Source organism: Pseudorca crassidens, chromosome 20 (genome assembly GCF_039906515.1).
Source record: "Pseudorca crassidens isolate mPseCra1 chromosome 20, mPseCra1.hap1, whole genome shotgun sequence".
NCBI lineage: Eukaryota > Metazoa > Chordata > Mammalia > Artiodactyla > Delphinidae > Pseudorca > Pseudorca crassidens.
The window spans coordinates 14502325-14515532 of NC_090315.1; the positions used below are offsets into that span (position 1 = coordinate 14502325).

General features: G+C 49.0%; 1 protein-coding gene across 1 annotated transcript; it reads right to left on the reverse strand.

The window, feature by feature from the left end:
- Nucleotides 1-1887: 1887 nt before the first annotated feature.
- Nucleotides 1888-13186, reverse strand: ACP7 (acid phosphatase 7, tartrate resistant (putative)). Its single transcript, XM_067720786.1, is given in 15 exon segments — nucleotides 1888-1998; nucleotides 3138-3275; nucleotides 6572-6643; nucleotides 6762-6829; nucleotides 6921-6970; nucleotides 7044-7165; nucleotides 7249-7295; nucleotides 7298-7362; nucleotides 7461-7523; nucleotides 7743-7770; nucleotides 7773-7865; nucleotides 8946-9128; nucleotides 9436-9475; nucleotides 9477-9643; nucleotides 13066-13186. Coding segments are annotated over 15 exon segments (1368 nt in total).
- Nucleotides 13187-13208: the final 22 nt, after the last annotated feature.

Genomic DNA, 13208 nt, shown 5'->3' on the forward strand with positions numbered 1-13208 from the left:
CAACAAGAAAAGCCATTGCAGTGCGAAGCCCGCGCAACGCAACGAAGAGGAGCCCCTGCTCGCCGCAACTAGAGAAAAGCCCGCGCGCAGCAATGAAGACCCAACACAGCCAAAAATAAATAAAATTTTTAAAAAATTATAAGTTTCAATACATCATGGGAAAAGATCAGTGGCAATATATAGATGGCAAGCAAAGCTTCCTGTCCTTTATATGTAAAGAGCATTTACAAATTTGTGGTCCAGTGGTTAAGACTCCACACTCCCAATGCAGGGGGCCCAGGTTCAATCCCTGGTCAGGGAACTAGATCCCACATGCCGCAGATAAGCGTTCACATGCCACAACTAAGGAGCCAGTGAACTGCAACTAAGGAGCTCTCGAGCCACAACTAAGGAGCCCATGTGCCACAACTAAGAAGCTGGTGAGCCTCAACTAAGGAAACTGCCTGCTGCAACTAAAGAACCCAACTGCTGCAACTAAGACCTGGCACAACCAAGTAAATAAAAAAAAAAAAAGAAAGAAAGAAACTGCAAGGAGCCTTGGGCCTAGTGGAGCCTGGGGGGGAATAAGATGTGAGGAGGCTGAAACTGCATGGCGCAATGGAGGAATACATGTGCCATCAGCCAGAGCTAGGGGCTCACAGGCTTCTCTCAGGGGAGCCCTCAGCCCTGGGGCCAGAGCCCAGCCTTTGCCTAGGACTTCTGGAGTCAGATCCTGTCCATCCCCAGCTCAGAGCCCTCCCTTGGTTCCATGTCACTCAGGATAAAGGACAGAGTCCTCCCTGTGACCCACAAGGCCCCACGCGATCTGCCCCAGTCACCTCCCTGCCCTCATCCCCACTCTGCCTCTCACTCCCTCTGCCTTCTGACAGGATGGGCGTGCTTCTGTCTCAGGGCCTGTGCATTAGCTGTTCCTCTGCTTGAACTGCTCTGCTCACAAGGCTTCCCCTTCAGATTCCTTCAGATCTAAACATCACCCTCTCAGTGAGGTCTCCCTGACCACCCTCGTGAAAACTGCCACTGCCCCCCACTACTCTCTATCCCCCTTCCTGCTTTTTCTGTGCATTTATCACTATTTACCATTACATGTTTTACTTATTTATTGTGTTTGCTGTCCGACACCCTGGATAGAATGTCGGCTCCATGAGGGCAGACATCTCTGTGTTGTTCACAGCACGGAGAACAGGTCCTGGCACATGACAGGTGCTCAATAAATACCGATTGAATACAGGAAAGGAAGAAGGGAAACAGGGGGAGGGGGAAAAATTTAAAAAGGGAGGAAAATGGCAGCTCCGTGAGCTCCTAAGTTTGTCAGCTGCCCCAGTTGGAAGTTAGGAGTGTTAACACTTCCCGTCTTCCAGGATAAGTCAGTGCCAGGCTGGGAAACTGAGGCACGAAGGACACTGGTTACTGCTCCTCGGGCCGTTGGAGACAGGCCTCTGATTGGCACTAAGGGCTGGCCTGGAGGAGAAAGTCACCATCGCCACCTGCTGGACAATGGTGTCATGACAGCCATGCCCACCCTGCTGACTTGGGGCTGGTGATGGCCCTTGCTCCGTAGTCAGGAGAGGAGTCGGGCCAGTGGGGCATCCCCAGCAGAAGTTCAGAGTCCACGGAGACACAGCCATAAGCCTCTTTACTCCTGAGGCCCTGTGGACACTCTGCCCAGTCAGTGCTATGCAGGAGGGCAGGGTTGTGCCACCCAAGACCTGTCTTGCTTCACTTTGTCCGTACAGCTGCTCTCCCAACACAGCAGGTTGGGACCCTCACCTCTCGGGGAGGGGAGAGCTGCTCCAGCTCCCTCAGGGCTGTATCCACCCCACATGGGACCTAGGAAGGTAGAGGAGTCGAGGACCTCCCTGACACCCTCCCGGGCCTGGGTACCCCAGCCTAGGTAGCAAGGCCCAGGGTTCCTGATGAGAGCTGTCTCCATCCCCAGAGGTACATCATCCGGCCAAGCAGAGGTCTCACCACTCAGACATTGTCCACAATCTTCCCATCATGCAAGGGACAGAAAAAATAAAATAAAATAAAAGGAGGTAATGAAGGCTGAAAGCCCAGATTCTGGGGCCAAGTGGCCTGAGTTCAAATCCCAGCTCTGCCTCTGATAGGCTGTGTGACCTTGGGTGAGCTATTAGACCTCTCTCAGTGTCAGTTTTCCTCAACTGGAAAGTGAGGATGATAGTAATAGTACCTACATCATGGCTATCATGAGAATTAAGTGAGATATTTGGAAAAGGCTGAAAAGGGAACCTGGCACAAGGCAAGGACTGGATAAGTGTGGGCTATTATTATTAGAGCACAAACCCTGGAGTCAGACAAAACTCACTTTATATCCCAGCAAAGCCACTCCCTATGTGGCCTTCAGCACATGCCCCTACTCTGAGCCTCACTTCCATATTCCATAAAATGGGGAGAACTGAATAGATAACATACACAAGAGCCTGCCTGTGGTGTATGGGCTACACAGTAAATAGTAGTTATTTATCATAAAAAGAATATGGTCTTTGGGGTCAGATCTTAGTTCTGCACCCTCTGGCTGTGTGACCCTGGGAAAATTACCTCCCCTTTCTGAGCTGTAAAATGAAAAGAAAATTTGTCGCACGGTATTGTTGTGGTGATTAAAGGGACTAACTATAAGGCATCCAGTTCAGAGTCTGGAACACAACAGGTGTTCAATCAATCAGTTATTAGCACCTTTATAAAACTACAATGGCAGAAATAAAGAAAGGTGAGCCATGATTATTTGGGTCCGTCTAACCTTAAGCCATCCCTACCACACACACACATCATATTGCTTTCCCTCTACCTGTCTCCCACAACCTACCTTTTTCTTCCCCTGCTTCATGTGATAAATACCTATAGAATCGACTGTGTTTTAGAAACTGTTCTAAGCACTTTATATATAATAAGTCATTCAACCCCCATTCAACCCTGTGAGGTAGAAACTATTAATATCCCCATTTTTCAGATGGGAAAACTATGGCTCAAAGTTGCTTGAGGTCATCCAGCCGGTAAATAGCAGAGGCAGGATTTGAACCCAGGATTTCCAGCTCTCATGTCCACTTCTGAAACCACTTGGCTCCAGAGCATGCTAGGCCTGGTTACTCAGGCAGGTGATTGGGCCACTGCTTGCTGACCTGGTCATCAGACACCTGCTGGATGTGGACACGGGTCTCATTGAGGTTGTGTAGCCGTGTGTACCCATACTCTTTGATGCGCACGGCGCTCCAGGGCCACGGGAAGAGGGTTAAGGGGGTCAGCCGCTCCTCACAACCCTGCCGAAGAGAATCATTTAGACCCAGGGCTGGCGCAGGTGGAGTACCCACTGGGGAGCAGAAAAGACCTGCCAGACCGGGACCCTGCCACCCCCAAGGAAGACAAAGCCAGTTAAGACTTGATCTTGATAATGCTCACAGCTGAGTGTTTTGACCCAACCAGGCTTCCTGGTTCTCTGACTTCTAGAACAGTGCATGGCTGTACAAGACTGTCCACTGCAGCATTTTCTCGAAAAGCCCTGAGCTGGAAGCCAGCCAAACGGCCATCAGTGGGGGTCAGTTAAGTAAATTATAGGGTAGCCATCACAAAGTGGGGCGGTAGAGAAAAATGGCCAAGACGTATGGTTAAGGGGAAAATGCAATTCACAGAATAGAAGAAATTGGTGGCTCTCAACCCTCGCTGCACAGTAGACCCTCCAAGAAAGCTATTGAAATCGTCATTGCCTGGGGGAGAGGAAGTGCTTATCCTTGCAGTAGAAACCCAGGTAATGTGAGCAGAAAGGATGAGGGAGCATCAGCCTCAAAAACAAAAAAAATCACCATTTTGCAGCCATCATCATAGTAACTGATTGAAGCCAGAACCATCAATGGATGGTCAAAGTAGCGGCGAAAATTTGAGGAATATCAGGATATTTGTGGAGTCTCAAAGTACCTCCAGGAGACCCTTGTTAATTTTAAAGGGGAAAATCGTGACTATGGTGGAGAAGATGTGTAAACTGAGACTTAAAGGGGCTAAAGAGGTACCACGCACCTCCTCATAGGGTGCACTGAAAAGAACACAATATCGCTTTTGTCTATTCTTACCCAAAATGTGTAACTTCAGTCTAATCACCAGCAAACATCAGACAAATCCGAACTGAGGGATAGTCTATAAAACAACTTTGCTATGCTCTTCAAATTTTTCAAAGTCATGAAGAATGAAGAAAGAGTGGGGAAATGTTTCTGATTAAAGGAAGGGAGAGGGGGCTTCCCTGGTGGCGCAGTGGTTGAGAGTCCGCCTGCCGATGCAGGGGGCGCGGGTTCGTGCCCCGGTCCGGGAGGGTCCTGCGTGCCGCGGAGTGGCTGGGCCCGTGAGCCATGGCTGCTGGGCCTGCACGTCCTGAGGCTGTGCTCCGTAGCGGGAGAGGCTGCAGCGGTGAGAGGCCAGCGTATCGCAAAAAAAAAAAGGAAGGGAGAGAGATAAGACATGGAAGTAGACTGTATGATCTTAGACTAGATTCTGGACCAGAAAAAAAAAAATTCTTTAATTTAAAGGACATGAATAGGACAATTGGCTAAATTTGAATGAGATTAGATAATGGTATATTATCAATGTTAACTACTTGAATCTGATTATTATACTGTACTGATGTAAGAGAATGTCCTCGTTTTCTTAGGACATACAGATGGAAAGATAAAGGGGCATCATTTCTGCAACGTACTCTTCATCGGATCTGAAAATAATAGTAAAATGTATACACACACACACACACACACACACAGACAGACAGACAGACAAAAACAGAGATTGAAACAAGCGTGGTTAAATGTTCACATTTGGGAAATCTTGGGAAAGGGGATATGGAACATCTTTGTATTATTTTTGCTACTTTTCTGTAAGTCTAAAATAATTTCAAAATTTAAAATGAAAGAAAAAAGCTAATCTGCACTGATTAAGGTCAGAATAGTGATCACCTACACCTATGAGGAGTCACCTGTACTGATAACATTCTATTTCCTGCTGCAGGTGGTGGCCGCACAGGGGTGGCAATGCCAGGGCCGAGCCCTCGGAGATTCTGGTGTTTGTTCTGGGGTTGGGCCCAGGCATCGGAGTTTTAAAACCTCCCCAGGTAATTCTAACGTGCACCAAGGCTGAGAACTGCTAGGGTATGAAGCATGATCCAAGCTGTTTTTAAAAAGTGGGTGATGCCGTAACACATCTCTATTGAGACAATGACTCATTTGCATACATGGAAAATATTCTCAAATGCCACCCGAGATGTAACCATTGAGAGTGGGACTAAGAAGGGTGCGGAGAGTTTTACCTCCTGCCCTCTGTTCTGTTTGAATTTTTATCATGAGAGATTCTTACTTTGATCTCACTAATTTGTAAGAAACAGCTTAAAAAATAAGCCCTTGCTTCTTGTGGAAGTGACTGATTCCAAGGCTCGGCGGGTGGGGGTAGGGGGACAGAAGATGATCCTGGAGCACCCTGTAGTGCCAAAAAGTAAGAGAGACCCCAAAAAACGACAGGGACACATCGAAAGGACACGGCCTGATCTGAAGAGTTCCCAGTGGCCAAAGTTAGAGCAACGTAGGCAGCAGCATAAACGGCAGGAGTATTGGATTAGAGCACACGGGAGAAGATAATTACCCATGAGCCCATACTAGTATAAATCCATAACTAACTAACCAAATAAATGGGGCAGAAGGGACAACTCATCCTCATGGGAGGATGCTAACTAATAAATCGAGGAGGAATGAGGGAAATAGAAGATCCCCAGTAGAACGTCCCAGCGATCACTGTAACAGACAAGACCCACTGATGTGTTCAAAAATTAGCAGGTGAAAGTTGGAGGAGAAACAGGACATTTGCAGGGTCTAAAATCATCTCCCCCAAGATGTTTATCAACTAAAAAGGGAAATACAACAACTTTACAGAGCAAGAACCCAGCAGACACTTCCTTAAACAGGTGATTCAGAGAAATCCCTCCAGGAATGAGACACAGTGAGGACAGGGACCCCCTCCCCACCCCGGTATGGCCCTCTGAGAAGGACAGACCATCATTTGTGACTGTGTGGCCCCAAATGCATAACCCGAATCTTGGCAGGAGAAAATATCAGACAAACCCAGATCCAGGGGCATTCTGAAAAAAACAACTGACCTGAATGAAAGACAAGGGAAGAGGGAGGAACCGTCACAGTTTGGAGGAGACTAAGGAGACACAATAACTAAATACAGTGTGGGATCCTGAAACAGAAAAAGGTCATTGGTGGGAAAGCTGGTGCAATGCGAATAAAGTCTGGAGTCCAGTTACAATGCTAATAATAAGCCCTCTGCCCTGGATCCATCCAGTAGACCTGGGCAAGCACCCCCTGCCCCCGCCACTTACTGATCCTGTGATTCTGAAGGAGTATTTTACTGTCTGAGCCTCTGTTTCCACATCTGTGCAATGGGCATGCTATTGATACTAGGTGCATCTAACCACCTAAGAGATAGCAGCTGTATAAAGGATGAGGCACCCAGGCTGGTACAAGTGCAGCCCTCAATAGATCAGGGGCCCAAGCAGCACCCCCCCTCCCCCCACCCTGCTCGCGGCAGATCCGGTGATGATGTGGACGGGGACACAAGGGTGGGTGTTGGGCATCTCTCGGCTGCCATTAAATACCTGGAGAAGGGACAAAGGGGAGGGGTCTGTCATACCCAGCCAGGCCCCGCGGTCCTGACCTTGAGGGGGCGGTCCACTGACACCAGCCACATGGCTCTCAGCCCACCCCAGGCCTCACATGGTAGTTGTAAATTGGCCACAGGCATTCATAGGAGCGTTCGTGAGCCCACAGCTGCAGGTCCACCCCTGATACAAAGCAAGAGGGGGGTCAGGTCCCTGAATCCAGGAGAGATGGGGGGTGGGGCCTGGGGCTGGGGAGTCCCCTGGGGTCACTCACCGTATTTATAGAAAAGATCCTCCAACTCATAGAACTTGCCGAGGAGGCCTCTGCAAACATGGGCCGGATGAGCAAGGAGGTGAGGGGTGACTCGGGCCAACCCCCCAACCTGGATTTCAGCACCTTTTCCCCAGGGAGGGGGTCCTCACCTTGCTTTCATGCCAGGTGCAGTCATCCCAATCAGCAGTGGAACAGTACCTGGGCCGGTGACCCCACGGCGGCGCTGCTGGGTTCTTATTGCCTTTCTGCAGAGAAGGGCGCAGTGTGAGGGGCAGGGGTTGCAGGAGGGGGAGGCGAGGCAGGTCCAAGGGGGACATCCACAGGTTACCTGGAGGTCGCTCTCCAGCCAGCGAAACTGTCTCTCTACCAGGTGGCGCCGTAATGGAGAAAGAAATATACCTCGGTGGAGAAGGAAATGATGTGTATCGGGCCCAGATCCCAGCTGGAAGGGTCAAAGGGCAGAGGTCAAATATGGGGTCTCTCCTGCATCTCCCATCCTTCAGGGGAGGGAGGCCAGTCCCCCAGCTTCCCTCAGGTTACCTGTACCACAGGCCTTCACTGTCCCCTGGCATGATGAAGCGAGCTTTGTAGTTGGAGAAGTTGCTGGATAAAAGGAAGTAAAATGGTGGGGAGAGGGTCTGGGTGCCCCCGCCCACCCCCACCTCCCACTGTCAGGCCAGGCCTGGCTCCCAGCCCAGCCCTCATCTCCTTTCCTCTCCCTTCCACAAATGAGCTGCTGCAGTACGAGAGACTAAGGTGAGACACTAGGAAGGACTTTTCTTTGGCCAGGCCCTTGCCCACCCTGAAGCCCTCAGGCCTCATTAGCGGTCTTCGTGATTCCCAGGACACGCATGTATGGCAGGCTGGCGGCCACAGGTTCAATGAGATTCATGAACTTGTCCCTGACGTGAGTGTTGTCCTGATCCATGTTGTAGAAAAAGTCTCCTGGGGGGTGGAGGAGAGAATGAGGACCCAGACCTGGCTCTGCTCTCTCCAGATTCGAGAGACCTGGTTGGTCACGTGCGGCTGTGCAAGTCCTGGTCGCCCCCACTGTGAGGCGTCCTGGTTCTCCGATCCCTACCTCACACCCACGCGCATGTGCGCTTGGAACCATTTCCTGAGCCTCTGGTCCCCGAGGGCCCCTGCAGGACCTTGCCGGTCTCCTGTGCTCTGAGCACACCAGCCGCCATCTCACCCCTTCTCAGAGTAATAACAACGTTAAGACTGACATAGTCTGGGAACTTCCCTGGTGATCCAGTGGTTTAAGACTCGGTGCTTCCACGGCAGGGGGCACAAGTTCAATACCTGGTCAGGGAACTAAGATCCTGCATGCCCCTCGGAGGGGCCAAAATAAACAAATAAAAAAATATATAAGGGTGAATTAAAAAAAAAAAGACTGACGTAGTCTAGTCAGGTACCAGGCACATTTTCAGATGCTTTACATGCTCGATCACCTGAATCTTCAAAACACCCTCTGAGGTGGATGTTATTATCATCCCCGTTTCAGATGGGGAAACTGAGGCCCGGAGGGGTTAAGTGCTCGTTTAAGGTCACAGAGCTGGTTAGTGAGGATCCAGGAATCGAACCCTGGGAGCCTGATTCCAGAGTCTACTATGGCTTTGAACTATATCGGCCCCAATCTCCATCTCCCATCTGGTTCCTGTCCTCTCAAATCACAACAGAAATGATCATGACAACAAACACTTGTGTAGCACTTACAACAGGACAGGCAATATCGACTTATTTAGTCATCACAAGAGCCCTGTGAATTCTAACCTAGTCTTAGCCCTTATAACAATAATACAGAGGAGAAAACCAACGCACATAGCTCGAAGCGTCAAGACTGATTTTAACCTGGGCAGCCTGGTTGACCACAGCACCGTCTCTGTGGCCAGTCTCATCCCCCAGCCTGCAGAGCCACACTAGCCCCGGCCCAGGTCCCCTCCGCGGTCCTGGCGTTGCCTCCCACCCAAGCTTCCCCTCCCCGACCCCAAACCTTCAGGCGCACCCTGGCTGATGCCTCACCCACATGAAGAACAGCGTCGTACCTGCCCTGCTGGGTGTCACTGCACAGTCAGGGTAGGGCCCTAGGATTGTCAGTCCCTATGTCCCCAAACACAGCCAGACAGGGGCTCCAGTGGGGCCCAGTCTTCAGGGCCCTGAAGAGGAACCGACGGCTCCAGCCCTGAGTACTGCCGCAGCAGTAAACTGAGGGGAAAGGAAAAGGTCACAGTCGGCTGGGGAGCGGGGTGGGGGGCACCCCAGGATGTCTCCTTCACCCCCATCCGTCTTCAACTGGTGTGGGGATTGAATGGGTCTGCCCTATGCCCCTTCTGTCCACCTCACCCCAGGTCCCCAGCCTTCCATTTTCATCCCAGGGTCTTATACAATAGGCTTGCAGGTAAGCAGAAGGGGTACCAGCCCACCTGAGCCACCCGCCAATAGCAGCTTCTAGCCCACATCCCACTCCTCTTCCCATTCCCCCCTCAACACCTGGGCCCAGGGCCCCTCTCACCATACTGGACCCTGGGCAGCAGCCCCTGCAGTGTGATTCGGTTGGTGTATGTAGAGCTTCCGCCAGAGAATGCCCCCATCCATAGAGGGGCTGAAGGTGCCCTGAGCCCGGAGGGGCAGGGGCCCCCATATCTGCAGCCTGAACAACTGCACTTCCGAGGGGGTTGGGACCCATGTGGTCCAAGTTACAGTCATGCAGCCTGTCTCACCTGGAGAGAAAGGAAATGGGGGTCGGGCAGTGAGGCCTGGGCAGGGGTGGGGAGGGATGTGAGGAGAGTGAGGGGCAATGACGAGAGACTGAGGGGCTCTTGAACATTTAGTAGTTAAGATCACAGGTTCTGCAGCTTTCCAAGTTCAATCCCCGCTCCACCATTTCCAAGCTGTGCTTTCCTTGGGCAAGTCACTTCACCTCTCTGAGCCTCAGTTTCCTTCTCAATAAAATGGAATAATAATAGTATCTTCCCTATAGGGTTCTGTGAGGCTTAGATGAATAAGTAAAAGTAAAGTAATATGTATAGCTGATTCACTTTGTTATAAAGCAGAAACTAACACACCATTGTAAAGCAATTATACTCCAATAAAGATGTAAAAAAATAAAAGTAAAGTACTTGAAACAGTGCCTAGTACAGTCAGGGTTACACGAGTGAATGAATATTATTATTAATATCGTTACTGGGTGCAGGCCTGTTCCGCGTATTTTACACATGACATAGTTTAGGGGTTGTCAACTCAGATGTCTAGAGGCCAGCTAGGTAATACACATGGGGACAAGGGCCAGCTGTAAGGAGTAAGGCAGCAGGGAGACGTGGAGTATGTTGCAAAGCGTAGAGCCTGCCCTGCCTCAGAGACGAGCCATCGTTCAGCTCTGGTACCACTCAATCTGTCAACTTCTAGAGCAAATCTTTATACGGTGTTTTTTTTTTTTTTTTGCGGTACGTGGGCCTCTCACTGTTGTGGCCTCTCCCGTTGCGGAGCACAGGCTCCGGACACGCAGGCTCAGCGGCCATGGCTCACGGGCCCAGCCGTTCCGCAGCACGTGGGATCCTCCCGGACCGGGGCACGAACCCACGTCCCCTGCATCGGCAGGCGGACTCTCAACCACTGCGCCACCAGGGAAGCCATATACGGTGGTTTTTATAGCCCAAAAGCATGTAAGAGTAGATATACAAACTTTTAAGTGATAGCTCCTAATTCTTAAGTGATAGCTCCTAATTCTTAAACGTCAGCAAATCAAGGTTTTAAAAATACCATGTGGTATAGGATGACGTTAAGAGCATGAGCGGGCTTCATATTTATACATTCATATATATATAGAAATATAGGTGTGTACATATGCATATCAACATATCCGCATGTATTGTCAAGCCCTGTTTGTGAGAGGGCCTAGGAGCAGCGACGCCTCAGTAGCAGTGAGCACACCTAGTGCTCAGATCTTAGTTTCTAAATACCCATTCTCCAATCAAAGGAACCAGGGCTCCTTGGAGAAGTAGTTGATTCCAGAGATGGGGTAGGAAATATACAAGATGAGTCTGGGATAATTGGTGGTGTCAGAAGTTGAGGCAGTGCTCAAGACACAATGGGAGTGGGGTTGTGGAAAGAACACAGAAACCAAGCTGGAGGAGTTCTAAAAGACAAAGTCAGAGACAATTTGAGCCACAAAATAAATAGCAATAGTACTGAGTTTAACTCATGGGATAAAATAAATATCCGAGAGTCCATACCAAATAAATAAATAACCCAAACAAACAAACAAATAAATAGAGGGGGCGGGGAGGGATAGCCCTTCCTTACAGTAAAATTTCAATTAGACAGAGAGAGGGAATTAGAAAGTTACAAAATCACAATTAGGCACGCCCCATGCTAATAATTGTTGCAGACAAGATTTACCAATGAATGCTAAAATTAGTGCACAAAAGTTTCAGGAGAAACCTGATTTCCAGCCTTAAGGAATCTTCCCCTAGATATTTATTACAAGGATATTTATACAAAGGAAAGAATAAAAGCTTTACAGTGGAGAAACCCAGCAGGCACCATTTTAACCAAGCAATGAAGGTTCACATTACCAGTGACAGCAATAAGACATGTCAGTGTCACGAACACTCTGATACCATGCACTGAGAAGGGCACTACATCCCACTAGGACAGTCTTGCCAGAAAAATACGTAATTCAATACGTATTCCAATCATGAGAAAATAGCAGATAACCCCCAAGTGAGGACTGTCCTATAAAAACCAAACAAAATCAGAAAGACAACAGCTCAGTACTCCAAAATGTCAAGATGTTCACGTTAGGAGAAACTGGGTGAGGGGGATATAAGAACTCTGTAATATTTTTTGCAAAATTTCTGTTAAATCTAAAATTAGTACAAAATTTACAGTTTTAAAAACAAATATGACAGGCTTTTGAGCCAGCCTGCCTGGGTTCAAATTCCAGGCTATGTGACCTGCGGTCAGACTCTTCACGTCTTTGAGCCTCAGTTTACTCTTTTGTAAAATGGGAGGAACAATAGTACTTACAGCTTAAGGTCCAATAAGAGGTTAAATGAGTCTTCCATCTGAATCGCTTGTAAGAGTATATTTATTATTATTATCATTATTGTGTAGGCCCAACAAAGGCCAGCTGTGATCTCACTGGGTTTTCACAGTGAAATGGGTTTTATTTTTGTTCCATTTTACAGAGACCTCCAGGCAAAGTGCCTTGTCCAAGGTCACTTAGCCAGCAAATGCCAAAGCCACTTCATTCATGTGGTTTCAGATTCTCATTGCAACTAACCCTTAAGAAACTACCTTAAAAGTGTCAAGGACACACAAAAAAATAAGGAAAGACTGAGGAATTGTCACAGATAGGAGGAGTAATTAAGGAGACTTAAAAAGATATAAACCAATGCCTCTCCTCACTATATTCCCTTTCTTTTTTAAAGTGTAGTTATTTTTCATGAAAAATGTCATCTACCTTACTAATGAATGGATTTATTATTGCTCATTTTTAATGATTGAATCAATATTTTTAAATGCCTCCGTTTTAGTTTCTGTTACGGCAACTATTATGGACGTAACTCACATAAACTGAAGCTCTCTAAGGTTCTTATAATTTTTTTAGCTGTGCCAAAGCATCCCGAGACAAAAACGTGTGAGAAGCACCGCCACACGCCAAGTTCCCTTTTGCTGCTTCACAGCTGATATTTCACTTACTCGTCACTCTGAGGTCACACTGATATTACCCCATTGTCCAGATGAGGAGACTGAGGCCAGAGAGGTTAAGTCACTTGCCCAAGTTCACACGGCAGGTAAGCAGCAAAGCTGGGGTTAAAACCCAGGAAGTCTGGGTGCAGAGAGTCCAGAGTCCAAGGTCCTACTACCTCCTTGCACCTCCACCCGAAGATCAAGGACCAGGAGGGAGCTTTGTGAGAACACCGCAATGAGCGAGGATGACAGCAGCCCCCTTAGGAGAGCGCTTACTATAGGCCGGGCTCCAGAGTCATTTCCCACACAGCCAGATGCGCCGCTGCTTATAATCTCCATTTAACAGAGGTGGACACATGAAGCTCAGAAAGAACCGCCAGCCTAGAAATCAGTGTGGGATTCCTGAGCCTCACTGGGAAATGCCCAGCGAGAGGTCGCAGACACTCACCTGGGTAGGACAGGTGGACTTGCTCAGGGGCAGCGCTGGGAGCCTTTGGGGACCCCTGGACTCCCAGGGAGAAACAGAGAAGCAGACAGCAGCAGGACCAGCAGGGACGAGGGGAGCACATGGCAGAGGGAAGGGGGGAAGCA